The sequence below is a fragment of the Chanos chanos genome, chromosome 5 (genome assembly GCF_902362185.1).
Source record: "Chanos chanos chromosome 5, fChaCha1.1, whole genome shotgun sequence".
Classification (NCBI taxonomy): Eukaryota; Metazoa; Chordata; class Actinopteri; order Gonorynchiformes; family Chanidae; genus Chanos; species Chanos chanos.
Window position 1 is genome coordinate 44,963,315 of NC_044499.1, and position 23,230 is coordinate 44,986,544.

The 23,230-nt window shown below is 42.7% G+C and overlaps 1 protein-coding gene across 4 annotated transcripts in view; it reads right to left on the minus strand.

Annotated features, from left to right (window-relative positions):
* jmjd1cb (jumonji domain containing 1Cb) overlaps positions 1 to 23,230 on the minus strand; it is a 94,733-nt gene extending 71,503 nt beyond the window's left edge. For all 4 annotated transcript variants that reach the window (XM_030776042.1, XM_030776041.1, XM_030776040.1 and 1 more), the window contains exon 1: positions 22,997 to 23,230. In XM_030776042.1, the coding sequence (XP_030631902.1) occupies positions 22,997 to 23,152 (156 nt within the window). In that variant the 5' untranslated portion in view covers positions 23,153 to 23,230. The remainder of the gene's footprint in view (positions 1 to 22,996) is intronic.

Sequence of the window (23,230 nt, forward strand, 5' to 3'; positions counted from 1 at the left end):
TTTTCCTCATTTTTGCTTGCTTAAGAGTGCTCTGAGCACATCCATCGTCTGTGCCCATTTCCTGTGCAGTGGTGAAGAAACTCCTTATTGTGGGAAGGAGATTCTGATTTTGTGGCTGTGGATTTACGGTTTAGAGATCTGGTTCCCTATGGCTCGACATTGTAGAGTCCTGTACGAAACATATCAACTACATCTGTCTAACGGGTCACAGAGAGAGAGAGAGAGAGAGAGAGAATGAGAGAGAGAGAGAGAGAGAGAGAGAGACAAGAAAACACTCTGATTACACAGCAGAGTGCTGATAATTCTGACACCTCAGCCCTGCTGTAATCTGAGCATGTTGAGTGAGCCAGCACGTTAAAACAAACACCGGACTCCAGTGTCATCTGTGCCATGGAATGGAGAGCACCTCAGCGAATTAAACTGACAAAGGGCACGGAATACAGGGAGGGTAACCAGAAAACCAAGTCACTGACTTAACCACTGGTAACACTGCGTAAATATTTTGGATTTTGCTGTCGAAATGCCTGAGAGCTTTCTCGTGATACTTTTTTTTTACGCGATACAGTATTAACGACCGTCTATGAAGAATCTTGTTTCCATTTTAGGAACGGATTTTAGCAATTTTTATAAAACATCTGTTGCAACTGCAGATTGTTGATCAAATTTAAAAGCTTGCACTGAGCGCGACGATGAAAAAACGTCCGCCTTGGGACGCAGACCGCTACGAGCATTCCATTAAGAAAATATGTGTTTATATAACTCTCTAATATGCCTCACACATCTCGAGAGAAATGTTGTTTGGCTTTGGACACCCTGGGTGAGACATTAAGACTGTAATAATGGTATTGTTTAAGACTGGTGTGTTTGACTTTCTTTTAATGGGGGGGGGGGGGGTTGGGGCTGCTTAAGATAAAGCAGAAAACTAGTCATTGAAATAAGAAAAAGAAAAAAAGAAGAGAGCAATGATCAATAGTATGACTGCAGCCGTACGGAAGTCCTCAAAGACAAAACGGCAGCCAACATCCTGACGCTGCGTCGCCTTTACGACGCGCAAAACAAAGGACATGGAAACGGACGTCTGTCCACACAGCCCCTCAACGCAATGAAGTCGCTCAAACTCGCCGACGTGCAAGTGTCTAGCAGTCAACGTGGTCTTCTGGAGCAAAGGAGGTGCTAATGTCCAAGGGTGCGTATTTGCAGATGTGCTTTTGCTAGGGGGGGGAGGGGGGAAAACTGTGAAAGAAAGAGACGGCGAAAATGAGAGGGAGAATGCTTGGTGACATTAAAAGCCTTTTTTTTTTTTTTGATGAAATGAAACGTCCAGAATGAGGTTGCATGAGCTGAAGTAATAGCGAGCGACAGCTTCAAGAGCCATCTTACTTCCAAGCAAGGTCAGACTTGTCAAGCCATTTCAGAACGTTCTCTGAGATGGGGGGAAGGGGGGGGGGTAGAGACACAGAGAGACACAGAGACAGACTAAGACAAAAATGAGAAAATGAAACAGGTAGAAAGATAGGAAGTTTAGAATTGTTATATACCTTATCTATGAGCACACATAAACTAAAATATTTTGTAGTATGTTTCACGGACGCTGAGAGAGAGAATCTTATTGTTTTGGCCTTGTTTTGCGTGTGAGCACTGACACACAACAGAGCAGCCACTGTCACAGTGCATGTCTTAGCTCCCTTCATGTCTCTCTCTCTCTCTCTTTCCCCCTCTCTCTCTCTTTCCCTCTCCACCAATGGCAGACACGCTGGATGTGTTACTCCCAGGGGCAGCACAGCCTCTCCAAAAATAACCACTGGTTCTGCAGCTATATCCAGTTCAGCTTCAGAGCGACTGTGAGCTTTCTCTTCTAATCCCGTCACTCAAACATACCGTCTTTTGCTTTTTTTTAATCATCAAGTTTATGAGATTTTTGGTTCTCTTACCGTTTACATTTCCCTCACCCCCCCCCCTTGCTTGCACATCCTCACTCGTGTTTTCTGAATTTAACAAAAAAAAAAACTGAAAACTGCTTCATGCAAAAATGAACTCTTTCATGCAAAAACGCTATGAGTTTATGTGACGGTAAGTTTGAATAGCCCATTACTTATTTACTTATTTTCAACAAACCTGGTAGACAAAGAAGCTCTCTGTTTGTTTTAATTCTTTTTTTTTTTTTTTTAATTCCACGAACAAAGTGTTCTAAAAATAGTTCAGAGCGTATCTAGACAATCGGCAGGAGAAATCTAGGGCAATGGCGACATGGGAAAATACCCTCCCGTTTTTTTTTCCCGCCTCATTTGTTTTGTTATTGGCACGTTGAGCTGAGACTATTTTTCAGCGTAAATGTAACCTTTTCAAAAAGGTTATAAGCTTCAAATAGTGTGTGCCCTACATCCTCACGATCAAAGCCAGTTTGTTAGTGGCGTGGGCTACACAGGAAGGTGGCCATTATTTTGCTTGGCAGATAAGAATGCAGTGTAAACTAACTGGCCACACAAGTTCACCTCATTCAAGTTGGACTTGTTTAGCTTTCATCACAGTTTGACACATAAAACACATGAATACATTGTTTGATAATGAACGCAACAACCCAGACGTTTGTTTTTTTTTTTAAAAATACCGAACGGAAGTAGCGGGGCCGTGTATTAAAAGGTTTGCAAACATCGCCGGAGAAATGATCCTCCTCACCACGTGTCCAATTTCTGAGTGTGTACCACTTTAAAATGTAAAGTGTTTCTCTCTACGTTGATTTTAACTGGCGCTTGTGGAAGTCTTGTTTAAAAAAATTGAGATTTTTTTTAAAATACTTGTTTAAATTCAATTCAAACTGATAGAAAAACTGTGGAAACTAACATGACCTTTCCAGGGTTTCGGCTTTTACAGCGTGGCTCATGCGAATGAGGAAGTCATCTTGGCAAGGGGGCAACATACAAATAATTTACTGGCGCTCGGTCGGGCGAGCTCATCTCTCTAGTGAGGCCCAGCTGCACGGCCCTACATAATTCATGGGGCCTTCCACACACTGGCTGCCTGTGTCCAGAAGGGCGCTGGAGAAAGAGCCGAGGTCAGAGAGAGAGTAGAACGAGAGAGAGAGAGAGAGAGAGAAATTCACACTAAAGTGAACAAACACAGAGGTGTACTATGGTAGAACTGTGGCGACTGTTGTAAACAACTTACTTGCGGAAAGGGAAATAACCACTGTTATCGTAGCGAGCGCCCACCCCCCCCTCCCCCCCTATCTTGATCACCATCATTTACTAATCATGATTTAACGAGACGATGTCGGGACTTGACTCTCAAACACACGGTTTAGCCACTGCCTTTGCTTTCCACTCACTGACGGCGAACTCCCATTATCCGCACTGCTCTCCGTTGGCAGCCAAGTTAAGTCTAACAGACTTTTTCCTCCATAAACTGGCAGCTGAGCATTCAAAAGGCCTCGACTGACTACCATAAACTGGGCTGGAAGAAAGAGCCAGTGATAGATGCTGCTGTCTGATTCCGAAGTCAGCGAAATGAAAATAAGAAAACAATGTTCTTTTTCGATAGAAGCATAGAGGAGAGAGGAGTATGGCAAATGTTGCCTTGTGTTTTTGGGAAGTGATGTTCAGCACTCCGTTAACTGAAACATTATTCTAACTCGTCGACTGCGTCTGTTGCGTAACAGGTTCTTATCTTATGGAGATCAGCACTAACCAAAAGCGCCGTTTAGAAGAGACATCAGCGTGCTTACCATGGAACATCACGTCAGCGTTTAAAAGCAACGACAATTACGGAAACAAAGCAGTCGTTTTTATTAAAACTTGCCAGTGCATTGAATTCTGTTGGATACCTGTTTTGGCAAAAATGTTCGCGCCAAAGATTTTTTTTTTCTTTTTTCATTTCTGAATACCAGTTTTCACATTGCTGAGACCAGTTAAGTGAACCGCGATGAACTTGAAGCTCAAGGTCACTTGCCAAATGGGAGGGGGGAAAAAAAAATAACAGGCACAGAAAGAGTCTAAAAGCACAGCCAGTGCCGAATGTGACAGTTTTGTTTACAAAACAGACTTGATTTGTATTATGTGAGTGTTAACACATCTGCCTCTCGGTGAATGATACCCTGAAGATCTGAGGCCTCACCACACCTCTTACTCTCATATTCATTCCTTATGTGTACGCTCCTCACACATCGTTTAAGGACGTTTCAAGCAAAAGCAAAAAAAAAAAAAAAAAAATACAGAAAAACAAAATCCTTTACAACGAAAGGTAAGACGAGGTGAAGAGAGAGGGAAAAAAAAAAAAAAAAACAGAAAGGATACGAAGTAAGAGAACACAGAGAAAGAGGAGGTTGGGAGCCAGAACAAACTAACGCTCTCCCTGCTTCTCTCTCTCTTTCTCTCTGTGTCTCTCTGCAGGTGGGTTGGGCTAAGTGGAGTGAATCATGATTTAAGATTCTCTCAGACAAGTTATTAATCATAGGACGACTTGGCACTCTCGGGTCTCCGCTGTGTACAGCATTCACTCCGCTCTCTACTTAAACGAGGCCGCTATTGCCTTCCAAGCTGACCTTGACCCTTCCATCGCGGAAAGCCCACGGAATTTACGACAGGTCATCCCTCTCCCACTCTCACTCACTCTCTCTCTCTCTCTCTCTCTGCCGCTCTAAGACGTCTCCCATACAGCTCGCTCTCTGGCCAAGCCTGCTCGATCATGCGTGACACGGAGCGGAGTGGAACGGGGCGAGGATTAGGCTCCTCTACATCCCTGAGAAAGAATGCCCTTGCACCAGCTCAGAGAAGCTTCTAGAAAAGCTAACCGCAGCTGGAACAGGAACAAAAGCTCACGGACCAGCATAAAAAAAAGACCTGGAAACAGGCAACACTCAAGGAAAACCCATGCTCTTTTCGCAACGTGACCCCGGGTAAATAATGTAGAGAAGATAAATGTAAACCTATACAAATGAAAAAGAAAACTGCATAATAATCATTATCAACCAGTACAACTACTGAGTTTTAAAATTCAGCTCAAATGATTTGTGCAAGCAAGTGGGGGGGGGCGGGGGGGGGTTTCCACACACAGTTGGAACAAAGAAGGGCTCTGTTTCACATAACACACATGCTTTGCTGGGACTGTATTAGGATAGTGTTGCTTTAAGCACACGGGCACATTTTTCAGGCGCCTTCCAATGTTTGGCTTTCAAGCCGGCCTGAAGACAGATGATCTCCCTGACAGGAGTGCTTCATTATGGAACAGGCTGCTACAAGTGGAGGGAGTGGCCGCCTTTCCCCACCCAACCCCCTGGCCACCGCTCCGACAGTCTAGCTGTGCCCGTCCATTCACATGAAAGAAACACCTCGTGTCAAAGCGGTGCCGCCTTCCAGCAACCACAAACACTCACTCACTCGCTCTCGCTCTCTCTCTCTCTCTCTCTCTCTCTCTCTGCTCCTCCTCCTCCTTGCCACAGCAGCCTGGGAAAACAGATTCCAGTGTTTCAGCCATGAAACCTTAACTCAAACAGCCTTGTCTTGTGAGTACAACCAGTTTCCGAGGTTGCCGTGCAGGTCGTGTTTGCTACACTCCTGTGAGGGCTTGAGTCGCCGCAATGAGAAGGAGTTCAGTTACAATAGCACGAGAGAGGGCACTAATCAAGGGTTGTGTTGCAGTGGTTCAGGGAGAGAAAAAAAAAACCCTTCCTCGCTTTCCATATTCGGGACGAACGGTGAGGAAAACAAACGGTTATGCTGCTACGGTGCTCGTGGGCTAACGTTTAGAGCGATGTGCTGTTTGCATGTGTATAAAGAAAAAAAAAAAAACGTCCCAAGCAAAGGAGCTTGTTCCGCTATGTTTCTCCTTAGATGAACACGTTCATTAATAATAGAACCACCCAGTCTTCTATCCTCTCCAAACTTATTACCTATGGCCTGACGCTCAGCCAGCAACCCATCAAATTGAATTGAGAATCCCCATCCTGCCTCCCCCACACAGCCACCGAATGGCAGCTGATTCCTCAGTTCAGCACTTTAGTTACCCTAGTACCCATTAGCATCAGGTTACATGACAGCAAAGGAAGCTGGGCAGACGAGGGGGTAGTACTATTTTGGCAGCAGCAGAAGACTCGACAGTAAAAATAGACAGTATTACTTCAAATAAATCTGAGCGGCTTCAGTTTCCAAAGCCTGATGGGCCAGTGTGACAACATGTGCGACTGCTATGCAAAAGGGCGGGTGCTGACTTCACACATGGCTTGGAATGTATAGAGGTATGCTTCCTGTATCTACACCGGTTTTTACTTTTCAGACTTTCTGCCGTGACGTACTGTGACGGTCGGGTGAACCCGCGTACGAGGACGTTGGCCTTCGGTTGTACAGTGGCCAAAACACTTTAATATTGCCAAAGCACAACCCGAAATAAGTGGTGTGTGGAAAGGCTACGGTTGTTTTTAGACGCCATCCTATTTTCCACTGCCCATGGAAGAGGACCTGCAAGCTTTTGCCCAGTGCAATCTCCCCCCCCCCCACAAGTTCTCAGCTCATATGTGGGCCTGAAGTGAGCTGGCTCAGCGCTGGAAAGCCCTGCCTGATCATCTCACACAGTCCCTATGACCAACAAAACACATCAGTCGACCTAATTAGGATGATTTATTCCACATAACCCTTCATTTTGCAGAGAGCCAGAATAATAGCCAAAGAAGCGTTCGCGTGAATAGCATTAGCGCAAAAGGCTTATATTATCAAGACATGGTTCTGACTGCAACAGGAAAAAAAAAAAAACCCTTCATTTCAATCACTTTAAGACTTAATCTGTACTTAGGAATCCGCGACAAGTAGAAAGGCGTAACACGCACAATAAAAGGAAACTCGTGGCTAAATACACAATTACATAAACACGGTTAAAAAAAGGCCCTAAACAGCTTGCGTGCCTATACCCATAACCATGTTAATGGAAGGTTTGATACCAATGTGGGATTAGATAGCTTTTTTTTTCTGTGCGTGTAGTTTATTAACTAGAATGGTAAAAAATGGCCTTTGTTTATTCAGCAGCTGGGAACCCAAACAAGGCCCTCCTCACACCTGGCTCTGTTACTGTTGCACCATCTCTGTACAATAACGCAGCCCCTCAGGCTCTAAGAAGTACTTAACTCTTCTTTCTTTGCCAAATGTCTCCCAAGGCTTTTAAACATTGCACAACTTCAACTGTTCAAAAAGGAGAAGAAGAAGAAGAAGAAGAAGAAGGAAAAAAAAAACAAAGAAAGAAAGAAAGAAAGAAAGAGGAGGACAAGGAAAAAGAACAGTATAAATAAAGAGAGGAGCATGAATATGTTTTCCATGTCATATGAAAAGACGCATGGTTTCAAAGACGCGGAGAATAATTGCATTTGAGTTCCGCGCGCGGGAAGGGCGGTTCTTTCATCATCTTTTAACGCCCTCCTGGTCTTTGTTTGAACATCTGCTGATAGACTGGAGTGTGCCATATATAAAAGGTAAGGATGCCAGAGCAGAAGGAGAAATGTTTGGTTAAATACAAGGTCATAAAACTCCATCCATACTACATCTGCTTTAGTACCATCAGAGCAGCAGATGTTACTTTGTGTAGCAGCTACGTTGAGTCTCCGCAAAGCAACGGGTGTAAAGGTATCCTCTCCCACCTCATCTTGTAGCCAGTGATCAATAATTCAAAGTGCTATGTGAGACAAGGTCAAATTGCAGTACAGCTGACTGGAGCATGCTTCCACCAGAAAATGGTAGCCGTGATCAGCCGGTTAAGTCGCCCGTGTTATGCATTGGGGGGGGGGGGGGGGGGGCGCAGGCAATGATTAAGCCCATTCAAGAGTGCTCAAGAAGCTATGTCCAGTGAAGTGGTAGAGAATGCTTCAGAGGCAGTGGGTGGCAATGAAAAATGTTTATTTAAGTAGGCAAAAAAACGCTGGGGTGAAGTAATGTCAACCTGACATCACGGGCTTCCACCAAACTAAAAAAAAAAAAAAAAGAACTTTCCAGCTTCGGATTACCTGATTAAGTACCGTTTCGATATTTCAAGAGAACCACTGGCATTCGAGGCGAACTGATCTAGAGGAACTAATGTTTGCTTTGAGGTTAACAATGCTGTTGAGATAACAAATAACATTCTCTCACTGGAACTAAATTCAAACCAAATAGCCAGTTAAAGGACGAATAAACTCAGGGTGTACGGCTGCACTGTTCTGGTTCTTTCTTTAAAATGAGCTGAAGAATGACTTGGTTTTGCATACTGAGCAGGTCTAGACAGCACCAGTACTCTCAGTATGGCATATTCAGTTACTGCCTCACTGCTCAAGCATGAAGCTTCATACAGCGCTAAGCTTTTTCAAAGGTATTTGTCTGCTTTGCAAAAAATGATTTACAGATATAATCTTTAGTCAAAAACAAAATATGAATAGCTAAAATTCTACAACGTACATAAACAAAGTTTGAGAGCGATTGCCCTGTCTGTGGAAGACAATATGCACAGAGGCCTTATTTGACACAAGGAAAAGCAGGTCAACAGCATTCCTGTGTAATTGGCTATTCAAACAGTTATCTAAGCACGCTCGTTTGAGCTCATGCTCGACCACATGCGAGTGATTGAGGAAAAAAACAAAAAATTACCATTAGAATGACCAAATAAAAACAAGTGACCATTATTATTATGTTTTCTCTTGCTTTGTCATATGTCATTACTGTATTGCAACATATTAAATCCTGTCATTTTGTGGAAATGAAAAACAAGAATGACGGCCTTGTGTCAGCCATCTGTCCAGTAGCAGAACCTAAATAGCACAACCGTTTAACCATACATTAATGCCGCATGTGCACACTCCGCACAAGACTTAAATATTACACTGTTAAATCGCTTTCTCTTTCTCTTTCTCTCTCTCTCTCTCTCTCTCTACATAAACGGAAAGATGGATGAACACACACAATAGAAATTACTCAACTCCTTTCCTAGCATAACGAATACAGTCCTTTTCACTCTCACTCTCTCAGTGCAAGGACACGGCAACACATACGAAAAAAAAAATATGCAGGAGACACTTTCTCTCATTACCCTAACCATTAATGATGATGATGATGATGATGAAACGAGACCAGACCCGATTGTACCACCAGTCCACATCCAGAACACGTTCCCCTCTGGAGTCCTGTATTAACTTATTCTCACAGTACGAAATGCACGGTAATCACGCGTTGGGCAGCAATCCCGACCTTAGTGCAAAGGACAATGCAACAAATCCATACAGAAATGAGCCTTTCTGAACCTTGTAAAAAGGCCCAGCATGCTGACTTAAATTCATTCTCCACTCTCCTCCTCCACAGTCATTTCAGGCCAGACGTTTAATCACCTCCCACAGACTCAATTACCCAACACAACCCTGGGCTGAGAGAGGAGGCGGTCCGGGTGGGCTGCGGTCCGGTCAGCCTGGCAGGGCCGAACCTGGCCCCGCAGCGTTCCGGCCAGTCCGCCCACAGCAAACGGCTGCCAGATCTACTGTAAACACAACATTAACATTTAACGCAAGGTGAACAATGAGATGTACGCTCTTCTGGCCGCCTCGGTATTTACGACCAAAATACCTTCCGACCCGGGCCGGAAGCTTTACGCGAGAAAAGCCACGCCGCCTTTGTTGTTTAAAAGCAATAACTCAAACGAGTTTCAGCATATGAAACAAACATATAGGCTGACACGAGTAACAGCAGGTCGTGTCCTTGCCTTTCACAAGAAACCAGCTAAGCAGAAAAAAAAAAAAAAAATCATATGAAGAGATTTTCTTTCACTGAATATTAATAATAATGACGGCATGAGAGCCATGACTACCGAGGACTCTGTGTGCGCTCAGTAACGTCTGTTGCTTATGGCTAAAATTTCGAACACATTGGTGTTGTGTATTCAGGAGCACATGACGTGACATTCAGTGACCTTTAGCTGAGGCTGGGGAGGGAGAACCGTGCATGGCTGTTTCCTTTCCACTGAAACAAGGCTCAGGTTTTGTGCGGACTTAATGTCTTTCAGCTGTGTGGAGAAATGCGAATTCCTGCCCCACTATCGTATAAATCTCCCCTTTAACTCCACCAATCTCTCTCTCACTCTCTCTCTCTCTGTCTTTCCCATGGAAAGACACAGAGATACTCTAACATGACTGTTACTGTCATTGTAGAAGACAGCTGTGCTGTAACCAAGACAAAACTGGTGGCTATATAGATATATCAGCACCTCTCTGACATGTTCATGTGCTTTTGTCTTGTTCAGGTGAATCCTGAAGCAGGAAATTTGATTTCGGAGACGGTGTGCGTGGACGCGCGCGCACACACACACACACACACACACACACACACACACACACACGGTTGTCCAGTTCACCTCAGGGCCAGAGCCTGACATCATGGAAAAAAAAAAAAAAAAGCTCTCCATTTTTCACAATCATTATTGGCGCTGTCCGCATTTCCTGCGGACGGGCCACTGCGTTACTCAACAGCTCAATCGCATTCTTAGGGACTATTTGAGTAAATAAATCGAAATGAAATTCAGCTGTTAAGAACAAAGCCCGTGTTTCTGAGGCCTGATTACGGGCCATTCAACTTTACTGAGATTACTCCACGCAAGCTGCTGTCGGCTGCGGCCTATATTCGCACACACGCAGATTAATGTTTGATAACCGAGGTTTGGACATGTGTTGTTGGCTCGCCCCCAATCAGCTCCTTCTTTTTTTTTTTTTTATCTTTTTAGTCTGTGTGCTATCATATATAACTGTAGGCCTAAATATATCAAGGCTGTTTACAACAACTGTTCATTCAAGCCTCTTAGAGGCAAATGGTCTTAAGGCACTCTTTCTGGCGGAATAGATTCCAGCAAGGCTAACTCAATAGACCTCCATAAAGAAGGTAAATGAGTTATAAGAAAAAAAAATTCAAAAGAGTTGTTCAACATCAAAAGTAACTGACAGTTTATGAGGAGTCAAATTCAATTCAAATTCACGCATGCTAGTCGTGCTAAGGCAATAAACAATTCCCAAAAAGGATACTTGTGCAGTGGTGTGCATGAGGAGGAGGAGTGTATTCTGGGATACGTAATGTTAGCAGTGTGTAAACATAAACATCGTTTGAGCAGTAGCACACACAATCTAAGAGCAAACACAGATTTTTTTTTTTTTTTTTTTTTGCTATGTCAGGAGAAAAGTCTGTGAACCCCCTCACAGAGCTAGATTACAGATAACTGGTTTTCATTTAGAGCAGTCACTAAAATCCTTGTCAATTGCTCGCAGACGTGTTACTCAATAAACAGGCAAACGTGAGCCAAGTCATTTCAAAATTTCTAAAATATATACGTTTCGGAGCCAAGAATGGAACGCAGCAGGATATTTCAGTTTCTTAATGAAACACAGACATCTAGCCGCGGGCCTCGGGCCAAGCTGCACCAAACACAAACAACTAAGCAAGGGGAATGGAAACTTCATTTCCACTTTTCTGAAATAAACAAAATCCAATCAAGTGACATGACAAGATTCCATCTCCAAAATAAAAAAAGGCCCCACCTTCCATCTGTGTTGGTTTCCATAACAAGATACAATGATTGCTATGACAAACTGTTAGAGTGTTTTCACAAGAATAAACACCTATGTTTACGGTAAAATCACTCCTAAATTCGAATCAAGCATTTTAATATGATAATACTTTGGCTTGTGGGCAATTGATACATATATGGTTTAATGCATCATTTAAGCACTACGATAATACAATCTACAAAAACAATACATTTGGGTGTAGTCAACAATATAACTTGCTCTCAGCTGGAACGTAAAAATATACTGCTAGCAGCGTTTGGTGCCGTGTGAGGGCTGATTTTGCACATTTCTGCTGATGCAGGCCGTACATGTTCAAAGTCTCTGGTGGTTAAACCCCTTTCATTCAGATGTACAGAGTTCAAAGCTTCAATTTTGGATGCTGGCGCACTAATATGTTACTAATACTACCTTAGATAGGTGCCGTCACTCCAGTTCCTACATGATATTATTATGTCTGTTTTCTTTGTTAATGTCCCTTCTAGGCATGCTCTGGTTCACCACGACTGGCTTTTCCAACAAAGTGCAGTAAAAGTGAACAGACCTCGGAAAAAAAAAAAGAAAAAAAGAACTGGCATTCCTTTAGCAGTGTGTCACATTCTGTGAAGACCTGGCAAAAAAAAAGAAAGAAAGAAAGAAAAAAGAAAAGAAAAAGAGAAAAGAAAGCTCGGTACTGAAGCACACTTAACAATGCTGAGAGGCATTTCCAGAAAAGTCAGGGGGGAGGCTGTCGGGGGTTTTTTTTTGTTGTTGTTTCTTTTTTTCCGCTTGTCTCCCGACGGAGGGATTGCAAATGCGTGGAAACCTGACGACATAAGGGTAAGGACAGGGACCTCGGTCTCTGAAGTTCAGCTCAGGTGAAGTTATGACATTCAAACTCCTCGTTTCTCTACTAAGCTTCAGGCTCCTTTCCGCCTGCCTCGTTCGCTCTGCACCCGGTCAATCTTTCACTGCAGCTTTAAACATTCCTACTAGATAATTGTGGGGTTAAATGGTGCAGAGGCATGTGGGAAACGTGGAGTGAGTGGGGCACACTTTAACGGCGCGGGATTACAAACAAAACGAAAACCTACCTACCACATCTGTACAGGAAGACCTCTGACCAAAGAAAAAAAAAAAAAAAAAACAGAGGTGGGAAAACAGGAGAGGGAGAGAGAGATAGAGAAAGAGAGGGGGGGAGGGGCAGGGGGCAATAAGAAAGACCCTTGAGTCACATTTCAGAAAGAAGGAACGGGAAAACATCTTTCATACAGGGGCTGGGAGGGCCAAATAAGAGGTGGGAAGAGAGTGGGAGGAACTGAGGGCCCCTGGGATGTGTGAGATATGGCCGAGCTGAGCCTTGCCGAGAGCCCCTGCTTCTCTGTGTGAACCTTGTCGTGTCTCGGCCTTAAATTACGCTCGGTCCCACGCACCTACAGGAAACTCCCCATATCCCCTCCAAAAAAAAAACCCAAAAAAAACCCACACTGTGTCTCTCTTCTGTTCCCATTAAACGCAAACGTACATACGTAGCACTAACACCTCCAGCATTACAAAGAGGCTGTAATACACGTAGAGGGTAACCGACCGGCGTCGTAGCATGCGTTGTCGCCGTACTTTAAAATGAATCCCTCTCTTCTCCTCCCGCCATTTTCTGCGAGGGCTGTGATCGCCAGCGCTAATGAGCGCACGAGGCTCCACAATCCGCCGCAAATCCAGGACGGAGCCGTAGCACAACGGCCCTTTTCAGTGTGTCGCCCACGCTTGGATGAAACCGCACTCTGACATACTCTGACCAGGCCCCGGTTTCAGGCCCCCAGGGGAGCAGCCGACAGAGGACTGGGTATTGCAAAAGCAAACAAAGTTCCAGATGAGCCACTCTGGCAGGATGTCAGCCTGAGCCTACAGAAACCCCCTCCCCCTACCCACCCACCTTCCCACTGCTGCTGGAACTGTAATAGAAAAAAAGGGAAATATTTTCACATTCAGAAAAATGTAAAGTCCAGACAAACAGTGACTTGAAAAAGGAATATATATATATATATATATAAATATATATATATATATATATATATATATATTTTTTTTTTTTTTTTAAAGGTCATAATATTTAGGAAAAGACCATGAAAGCACATCAGGTTTAAAAAAAAAAAAAAAAAAAAAAAAGGATGACTACAGAATTTTTCTGCTTGATAACTGAACTTGCCAAGCTTGCAACAGCTTCACGTCAGCAAAGGAAAATAATCTTGATTTTTTTTTTTTTTCTCTCTAAAGGTTTGAATATGAAGACAGGCGCTCAGACGCTGGCCTAAAATTTCAAGTCCGCGAGGATTTGAGAACATTAAACATTCAGAACCCCAACGCAACGCGCTGTCCGAAGCGTCTGAGCGGATTCCACTCGGGGACACGAAGTGCTCTTTTCTTTTTGCAGTTTAATCTTAATGGGAACATGTTTGAGTGAGGAGAGGCTGTTCCACAGCACTCAAAAAAACCCCGTTCGCCCGAGTTTATTTTTATCTTTATTACCATCGCCCTGAACGCAGAGCTGAACCGTACTAAACTGAGTACATAAACAAAATAAGTAAACGTTATGCACACGACTCATTTATCTTCCTGTGACTGAGCTTATATGTACTAGGAAAATATAAACGTTGCCCTGGGGTTTGAAACTATTGTAGATTGTCTGTTATTTAAGCTTTTCAGGGTTGGTTTTTGTGTGTGTGTGTGTGTGTGTGTGTGTGTGTGTGCATTAGCATTAGAAGACTTAAACATACACCCCAGCTTGATTGAACTGAAACATGTAAATGGCTAAATGCTCCTCCATGACAGCAAATTGGACAATGAAGAGTTATCACCTCGGGTCCAATAAACTGACAATGACTCACAGTATAATAGATGAAAGCTGTTTTGTAATGGCTAAAATACTGGATGAGAAATCTTTTTATTACATATCCAATGGTGACTTTTCTACAGCTTTCCTGGAAATGCTCACATTTTCCCTCAATCTTTTTGGAAGATACCAAAAAAAAAAAAAAACCCTACTTCACAGAACATGTCTTATTCCCAGCAGAACAATGGGACTCGTATTTCATTCCATATTTTTGCAGCATTCCTTTCTTTTCCTTCATGCCTGACATGAAGTGCCCTTCTGCCAACCACCACCTGCAGGAAAGAAAATTCCAGCAGCGGGTATCTGAATGCATCCAGACCATTTCCCCGTGTGCAGGCACGCACTCAAATACACACACACACACACGCGCACACACACACACACACACACACACACAATGGCCTGGCCCTTTCCTACAGTCCAACAGACTGGCAAGTGAAGCTGGCCTGAGGGAAACAGAGCACACACTGTTCATTCCCAAATCCCTCTACGGGGCAGCCATGTCTGCTCCCATCCCATTAAGCGATCCTTAAGGGACCTCCATTCACATAAAATTCACAACATCCTGTGCACACCAACTCTCTGCATCAGCTGTCATGCCTCCAAATGGCATATCATAACCGAGTCTGTTTGATTATCTGCTTTCCCCTGCAAACAAGAGCCTGTCGCTGAATGCAAATGAGTTTGGATTTTTAATTTTTTTTTTTTTTTTTTCTTTTTTCAGTAGGGGTCGTTGCGTTGAGTCGCTCTCAATGAAACGGGGGGAGAGAGCAACATCTCGACTGCCTTCTTGGTCTTGTGCTCTGCACACATGCTTTGGCATAATGCTGCGTTTCACGTGGTGTAATGTAACGCCATCATGTTTTTATTATCACACGTTGGCCTGACCTTGACGTGTAAACAAACAGATATTGCGTGTGAAATGTGTCAGTGACAAATCCAATGATGTCAGCCAATCAATGCAAGTGTAAAAGAAAAAGAAAAAAAGTAGAAGGTAACAGTGAGTAAGCATTATGAGTAGGACACAATGCACAATAAAGAAACAGATAAGCAATCAGAGTCACAGACCGTTATAACTTTGATTTCCCAATTTGTTACTAAACACGGCTTGGCCAAATGCAAAGCATTTTAGTCTCAGTTAACTATAAGGAAATGTATAGCACTATAGCACCATGAACACAAACTAAGATAGAAATGTACAGATTTATTTGACTGGATGAGGAGAAGATGCAACAAAATGGCTTAGGTGCATGTCTGGATTTCAGCGCTTTCTAATCCTGGGTCATTTACTGGCTTAAGACAAGCCCTGGGTTCATGATATATCTGCCTAAAATGTGTGAAATTCACCAGAGGGGTGTAACACTATCCCATGCTAAGCTGTACCCTGACGCACTACATGGGAACTTAGCATAAAGTCCATTTATTTGAGGCCACAAACGTAACGAGAAAATCTACACACATGTTGTGTCGAGTCGCCTCCGTGTTGACACGCCGCTAATTACGTCTAATCAGATTTAGGTTCGTTACGCCGGGTGCATCGTTTAGGATCAGTACAGACGTGAGGTGAGGCTGGGCCTTGTTGCTTCAACAGGTGGAAAACATCTCTGTCAGTCTGAAAAGTCTACTTCAATCACACTGTGGCCTGCACCGTAACACTCCAGCTAATCATTATGGTTTATTTTTACATTCAGGATCATGATGAATTTGTATACGCTGATACAATGGGCAATTTTGGTTTCGTTTACTGTGCTTTGTTGCGGGTAGATTTGATCCTACACACAAAATACGGCTTGAAAAAAGGGGTATCAGGCCATGTCACATTAATCCCCAATATAACATCAATCATGGATGGAGCACACATGCATTTATGAGACTAGAGCCGGGCCTATCATTCCCCTTGGGAGCCTATGACATTTCATTTAATGAAAGAACTTTTTCACCAAACACATTTCTACCGGGCGTAAATTGTAGCAGATCATCATGCAAAACCCTGCTGAATCTTTTTTCTTTTTCTTTTTTTTTTTCAAATTATGGTGCCATTATATGGGGATATCAAGGGTGTGCTGTATTCTGCTTACAATGCATATTTCCCTTACACACATCTTCACCCCTGAACTCTGCAATGGTCAACCGCTTTGCTCATTTGAATATGTCAATGGTGTAATTTTTCTCATCCTGTCGAAGATATGCGCCCCTCTGTCGACATAACAAGGAGAAAGCTGTCTGGCCTGAAGATCATGCTGCGTCTTGGCAGAACCTCAAACATCTGCTAAAGGTCAAGTTTCCACTGTATGGAACCAATCAATGGAGCCCATAGAACACTCCCTCGTACCACAAGAGGTTCCAAACAAAGAATACTGTTTCACACAACAGAGGGAACCTTGCCCCAAATTTAAGGGACACTCGTGTTACAGACCCACTGTCCCCCAGGCAAGATAACCTTGAGTGTAGTGCATACAAAAAAAAAAAAAAGACAGAAATGTGAGGTCTGGCAATTCCAGTGAACAATATACATTGATATATGGTTCAGTGAAAAGCACTCAGCTACAGCAAAACTGCTCTCTTAATGCTGTGTCTTAATGTTGTAACATATGTCAACCGCTTTTGTTGACAACTGCCAGTGTTCAAGGTCTCCTTTGTGAACAGAATGCAGCCTAATTGAGATCAGTTAATGCAATTAATATCTAATCTACTTTAGGACACACTGGTCATTAATTCTTTGCGTAGCAGATGACACACAAAGACGAGGATAGCCCTTTGGCTCAACGTAAGGGGAGCCATCCTAAGCTATTGCTAAAAGAAAACTATAGGAAGACATTATAGGTTAGCTTAAACATGCTATTGGTGGTAATTTTATGACTTAATAAAAAAGGTACAGCTTCTAGCAGCTAGTTTGTCACATGTCAGTCCATTAGTGAGCTGAACTGAGTAGTTTTCTGAGGACAGTGATAAATCAAATGGCTGTATAACGTATCCCGTAACGTTCATTTAAAAACATTGGGCTACATCTGAAAGCTAGAAAATATCAAAAAAAAATTCTTGTACAGCCTGGTGAAAATATCAATTTTCAAGCACCGAGCACTATATCCAAGCACCGTTCCTTGACATTCGTCTGAAATTTTTCAACCTAACGATTGCGCTTAAATTCTGCTCAGGTTTTCTCTCTGTCCTACATTCAGAGGCCGTATGTCTTCTCCACGTGCAGAGGGAATATGTGCGCTATGGTACATGTGCCCCTATACCTCAAACCCTGGCTTCAGTTCCCAGGCACGTACAGACCTCCCATTGGGCCTCTCTTTCAAGGTGTGTCAGCCTGCCACAATGTCGTCTCTCGCTCGTGGGTGTTGCTTTCTTAGCCCCAGGCACAACAAAACTAAATAAACGCAGGCGCTCAATAGTCTCTCAGATCCTGCCAAAACTGCTGCACAACCATGACAACAAAACGCAAAAGACAAAACAACCCTCACGCTCATTTGTTTTCCAGATGTGCCTCAGTAACACGTCCTGCCTAATCCTCCCCGGACACCATGGCAAACATTAAGATAGCTGTACATGTCCTTAAACGTGGCGGAACAATGACAGCTCACACGATGCGTCACATCGAAAAGATGTTACTTCAGCTTCAGCCTTTTTTTTTTTTCTTTTCTTTTTTTTTTCTTTTCTTTTTGTCCCATGCATGTTGTGTTTCCACACCAGTAATTGAGCAATACAATTACGATTATTAAAACAGGAAGCTGAAACACTTTTCCAGTCCGCATAAGAGACAGTTGCGCTCAAAGCAATCTCCTGTGCTCCACTTACACTGCTGTTACCTTTATGAGGTAACAAGAGTTAACTTGTTTGAAACCAAATTTAATCAAGGGTGCATTCCAGCAGGCTCGTCAAATACCAACGCTGCCACCTCAGAGAAAACAGCTCGAAATGCAGCTTTTTTTTTCCGCATCTCTGCCAAAACGGTTTGAGTGGAGCCCTTAGAGTAACAGTCCATTTATTTGATTTGTGAAAGTATGCGCTGAAAACGAATATACAGTACAGTCTAAACGAAAGACATCTGGTTTCACTTAGGGCCACATTCAACAAAAGCACTGCCGGATCACTACAAAGAGATAGGGCTGGAGGTCTGGACTGTCTCAGATGTCCACTGCACCTCCAGAGAGGCTAACTAACATTGTTTGTGTTTCATAGCTGACCGTTTGCTGTCTCAGGCAGAGGAAAAAAGGCTTTGCCACAGACGATAATAACAAAATTAACCGTCCAAACCAATGTTGTCACGGCGAGAACAACTCGCGACTCGTGAGCCGCGGCGAGCAACAAACTGATGGGTTCTAATTATCAAAAAATATATAAATCGTATGCAAGACGGTGAAATGACAATCAAATTTTTCTTGGAACTGTTGAAAGGCCCTCAAAAGTTAATTGGGAAACAGTACTGACATCACAGTTCTCATGCTGCTTGCGAAAAGATAGGCTCTTTAACACTGCAGAGTCATGCAGCATCCTAGACTGCGCCAGATTGGATTAAAATGTACTACTAAAATATCAAAATGCCTTTATCGCTCACTTGGGCTTTATTTTATTTGTTAATGAAGAAAAGTAAATAAAATACCAAGCAGTCTACCACACCTCAACAAATTAGCACATTCAAAGTAGCTGACTTCAAGCGAAAATATCCGCACAATATAACTAGGGTTTCTTAAATAAACAGGATGTTAATCTATCAGAAACGCTGAAATGTTTCTTTAATGTTACTCGAATACAGATTTGATTCAGGTGTAATAGCCTGAATACCCTGTATCGTTGGAGCAGACACATTCTGCTATGTCTCATCACTATCCCACTATGAAAGATAATGTCAAAATAGCATAGTCTATACGGTGCAGACAACAGGACTGGTCCCCGTGCCACTGTGGCAGTGGAAGAGTTAAGTGCCAGGCTGTTCAACTCGGCAGCTCTGTCATTCACATGGCTGAGCTGCTGTTGCTATGGGATGCAGTCCAACCATTGGTGAAAGCCCAGCACTCTCTCTGCTGTCAGTCACTGCTCCTAATGAGCGATTTCACTTCATTTTCTGCAAATATCAAAGGTAGACGGGGGACCTCTGATGTAGCTACTGGGTGAACACCCTAAATTCATTTGAGATTTACACGCATATACTTTCATTTAAGATATCGACCCAAGACCTCGCACTGTGAATAAAAACTGCCACTTGACCAATTCAGGCTACAGGCGCATTTTGGCCTGGTGTAATAAATAGAAAATGAAGTCTACAGCAGTGCAAGTACAACCAAAAAAGACGACTGTGCCTTGTTTATCATCTCCTTAGCTAACCAGATAATTGAGTAAATATGTCGTGACCAATAATTACTATGCTATTACTCAACACTAAGTTTGTATTCTCTCACACCATAAAACCAAGCTAAGGACTGGGCCTGAATGCTAAATGAATGAGGACCGCTGTTTCCATGGGCAACCTGGAACTGAATATGGGTCATCTCAGGTTAGTAATGTCAGAATCTGTGAAAGCTGTGTGTCTGTGTTTGATAGTCGTCACGTGAAGCAGACAGGCACCAGCGGCAGACAGCAGAAGCAAAGCCGTCATAAAGAGCCAGTTTCAAAGTCAGTGATGAAGCTACGAGTTAAAACGACTTTTCAACAGAATGGGTCTAAAAGAAAACAGCATTATTGCCACATATTCAAAAGAAAACTGTTCCGTCATTGTGGCAATATTTCTAACCTTGCACTGTTGACCTTGCACCTGTTCAAACTGCCTGGCATTTGGCAAAAGAATGGCTTATTCAACGCACCCTATGCTGCTGATAGAGCAGAAGATGCTTCTGACTGACTTCCTACAGAGATCCCCTTTCTTTAATGTTTCCAGACAGGAAGAGAGCCAAGGGACATCCTCTATTTAGCTCTCCCTCAGACTCACACAAGCACACACAGACACTCAAGAATATATTATTAGTCAAGGGTCCAAAGGTGACATCAACAAAACATTATGGAGTCAGGCCCATCAAGACCACATGTGGGAGAGCACCCAAATTCAATCAAAATTAACTGGAAGGGTCAGTAGGGGAAGAAGAGGCGAACATGCATAGTATTGCCTTAAGACTGAATGCCGGATCTGTGGCATTAACTTCCATTGTATTCATTTATAGAGTGTCTTTCAATACTCCCAGCAACTACTATAGTCATTTATAGCTCGAGGGTAACATAGTAAACCGCCCTGCATTTAGGTCAAGGCATTTGTATACCACTTAACTCCTGAACATGAAAGTATGTTAACACTCACTTTTCATCACTGATAACCGCCATATCTCTTGTTACATAGAGCACACTCTGTTTTATGACTGAGCAGGATTACATGAGGCCTAAACAGCATGATGTAATCTGTAAACAATTAATCGAGGAGCCAGACTGCAGTGCTTTGCTGTTGCTAGACACACTGTAGCTTCCACGAGTGAAAGAAATGCGACTAATATCCTTATGGAAAAGCAAATATCAACATTGCGGTTCTTTACTCGGGGGGGGGGGGGGGGGGGGGGGGGGGGGGGGGGGAGGCTGCATACAGCTATTGTGAACAAAGATCAACCTCTATCTAACCAGCTATAGTTGAGGGGAATGTCTGAAGAGTCTTGAACATAGTCCTCTTTATGTTGCTTAGCTGTGGGGGAGGGCAGAAAATGACCACCACCGGCTCATGTTACACACTGTTTTCTTAAGCCACAAATCACATACCCACTTCCAGCATTTTACAACCAGTTGTTGCCTCTGCAATTGAGATTTCTACCAAATCGCATTACTGCTGTCATTTTTTTATTGTTTTAATTGTAATTCTTATAAACATTGTGGCGTGTATTCATGCTGTCTAATGTCAACGTTATTAACATTTTTTTAAAGGTGTCTTGGTCTAAAACACAACAGAATTTAAATAAAGCAGAAAACCAGAGAAAAGTTCCATAAGCAATTATTTTAGTCGCCAGCACATTTGAATATATTTTAATGTGTCGGCTGTTATATGCCTTTAATGTGCAGAGTGAAACGTAATGGTCCCAACAGCAAAAGGTTGCACCATCAGTTTTCTCTTATCTGTCAAGTCATTCAAAATGTGTAAATATCCCTTTATAACTATATTTTGAATGCCTAATTCTGATTAGCTAACTGAGCTCAATTCTTGGGAGCAAACACAGCCTAAGCACATTTACAGATTTAAAACTCAACAACAGGCCAGCTATTCACTGTGGAAAATTCTCCCTGCCCAGTTTCTGCTGATTAGCAGTCCTACAGTTGGTGACCTCAGGCCACGTCCCTGAAAACAAACTACCACCATACTGTACACTGACTGTATAAATACAATGACACGACCTGCTCCATTCATTACGGTCCAAATGAGAGCAGCAATTTTCGTCGCATGCAGTGTGACATTACTAAGAGTCTGTATGTTCGAAATAAAAACGCCCTATCTGTATAACGCTGAACGTGGGAAAAGGGATAAAACCGTTCAGTACTGTTGCATGTTTTCAATACGTTACACTCATGTAACGTTTAACTATGGTAACAAAAATATGGACTGTAATATTACAAGCATATACGGATGTCTGGATTCTTTTAAAAGAATATGACAACAAAATAATTAAATTAAATAATACTTCAATGAACCGATTGAATGTTGCGTTTACTTAGGCCTTTGAGTGAAACTATGAATTAAAGATTACTTTACCGTATTCCAAATTCGTGCAACCATTATTACTGTTACTGTCAATAGATCTATAGGCAAATAGGGACAAATATTTTGTCAAACATAGCTTGAACAGCCAACAATATATTCGAATGTTTAGCTCGGACAAAAAATTAAAGTGTCGTGTCAGCTGAACAAGACCAGCAAACTAATATCAATACATTTGTATGTTAAACTGCATATCAAGATTTAACCACATACAATCAATTAAAGGAATAAAAGATACGAGGCTGGCAAGCAGTATTGCATTAATTCATTACACGGCGCAAAGGGACAGTTGGCCAATAAACATTAAGGAGTAACATTTTGCTAACTTGTTTACAAATAGGTGCAAGGCAATATAAACTAATGCCATCTCCTCTGGAAATGTACAAATTCAAAACTCTATCAATCCGAAGCTGACATTCGATACCGCGTTTTCGAGACGTTTTTTTTTCAGTGGAAAAAAATGACCACCAGTATTCACTGAATCAGCTCAAATAAAATCTAAATGGCAACATGTACGTTACAAAAATACAAATAATTTCAATCATTCGTGCTATGTATCGAAAAAAAACAGTTAGCTATAAAGAAATTGTTTGCTGGGAAACGGGAAACTGATAAATGCGTACAGAAATTACAAACTGGCGAAAATACTACAAACCAGCTTCCTCCAGTGTTTAGCTGGGTTAAAGGTAATTTAGTCCCCGCCAGATTAAGCTCAAATTCTGGTCTCCATTTACTAAGGAACTAGCTCGCTCGTCAACAGCACATATAGTAAGCTCTTTCGCCTGTATTATTTAATTAGAAATAGTGTTTCAAGAGCTGTGTTGATTTGAACTATGACAACACGATTACAATTTCCTACCGTCAGCTCTGGATTGTCGTTGTCGCGGTGGCTGACTGCACGGATGACCCCGGCTCGCCATGCCCAGTGCCCGATCTCCCCGAGCTCAAGCAGCTCCTCTCCGCTTACACACAGGAACCGCTTCCCAACCAGCTCCGGCCGCGCTTCCACCGCCATGGCCTTTCACAAGGGAGTGAAAAAACCCTCGAAAACTTCAACAGCGATGCTCTATCGATCGGACATTTACTACATTAA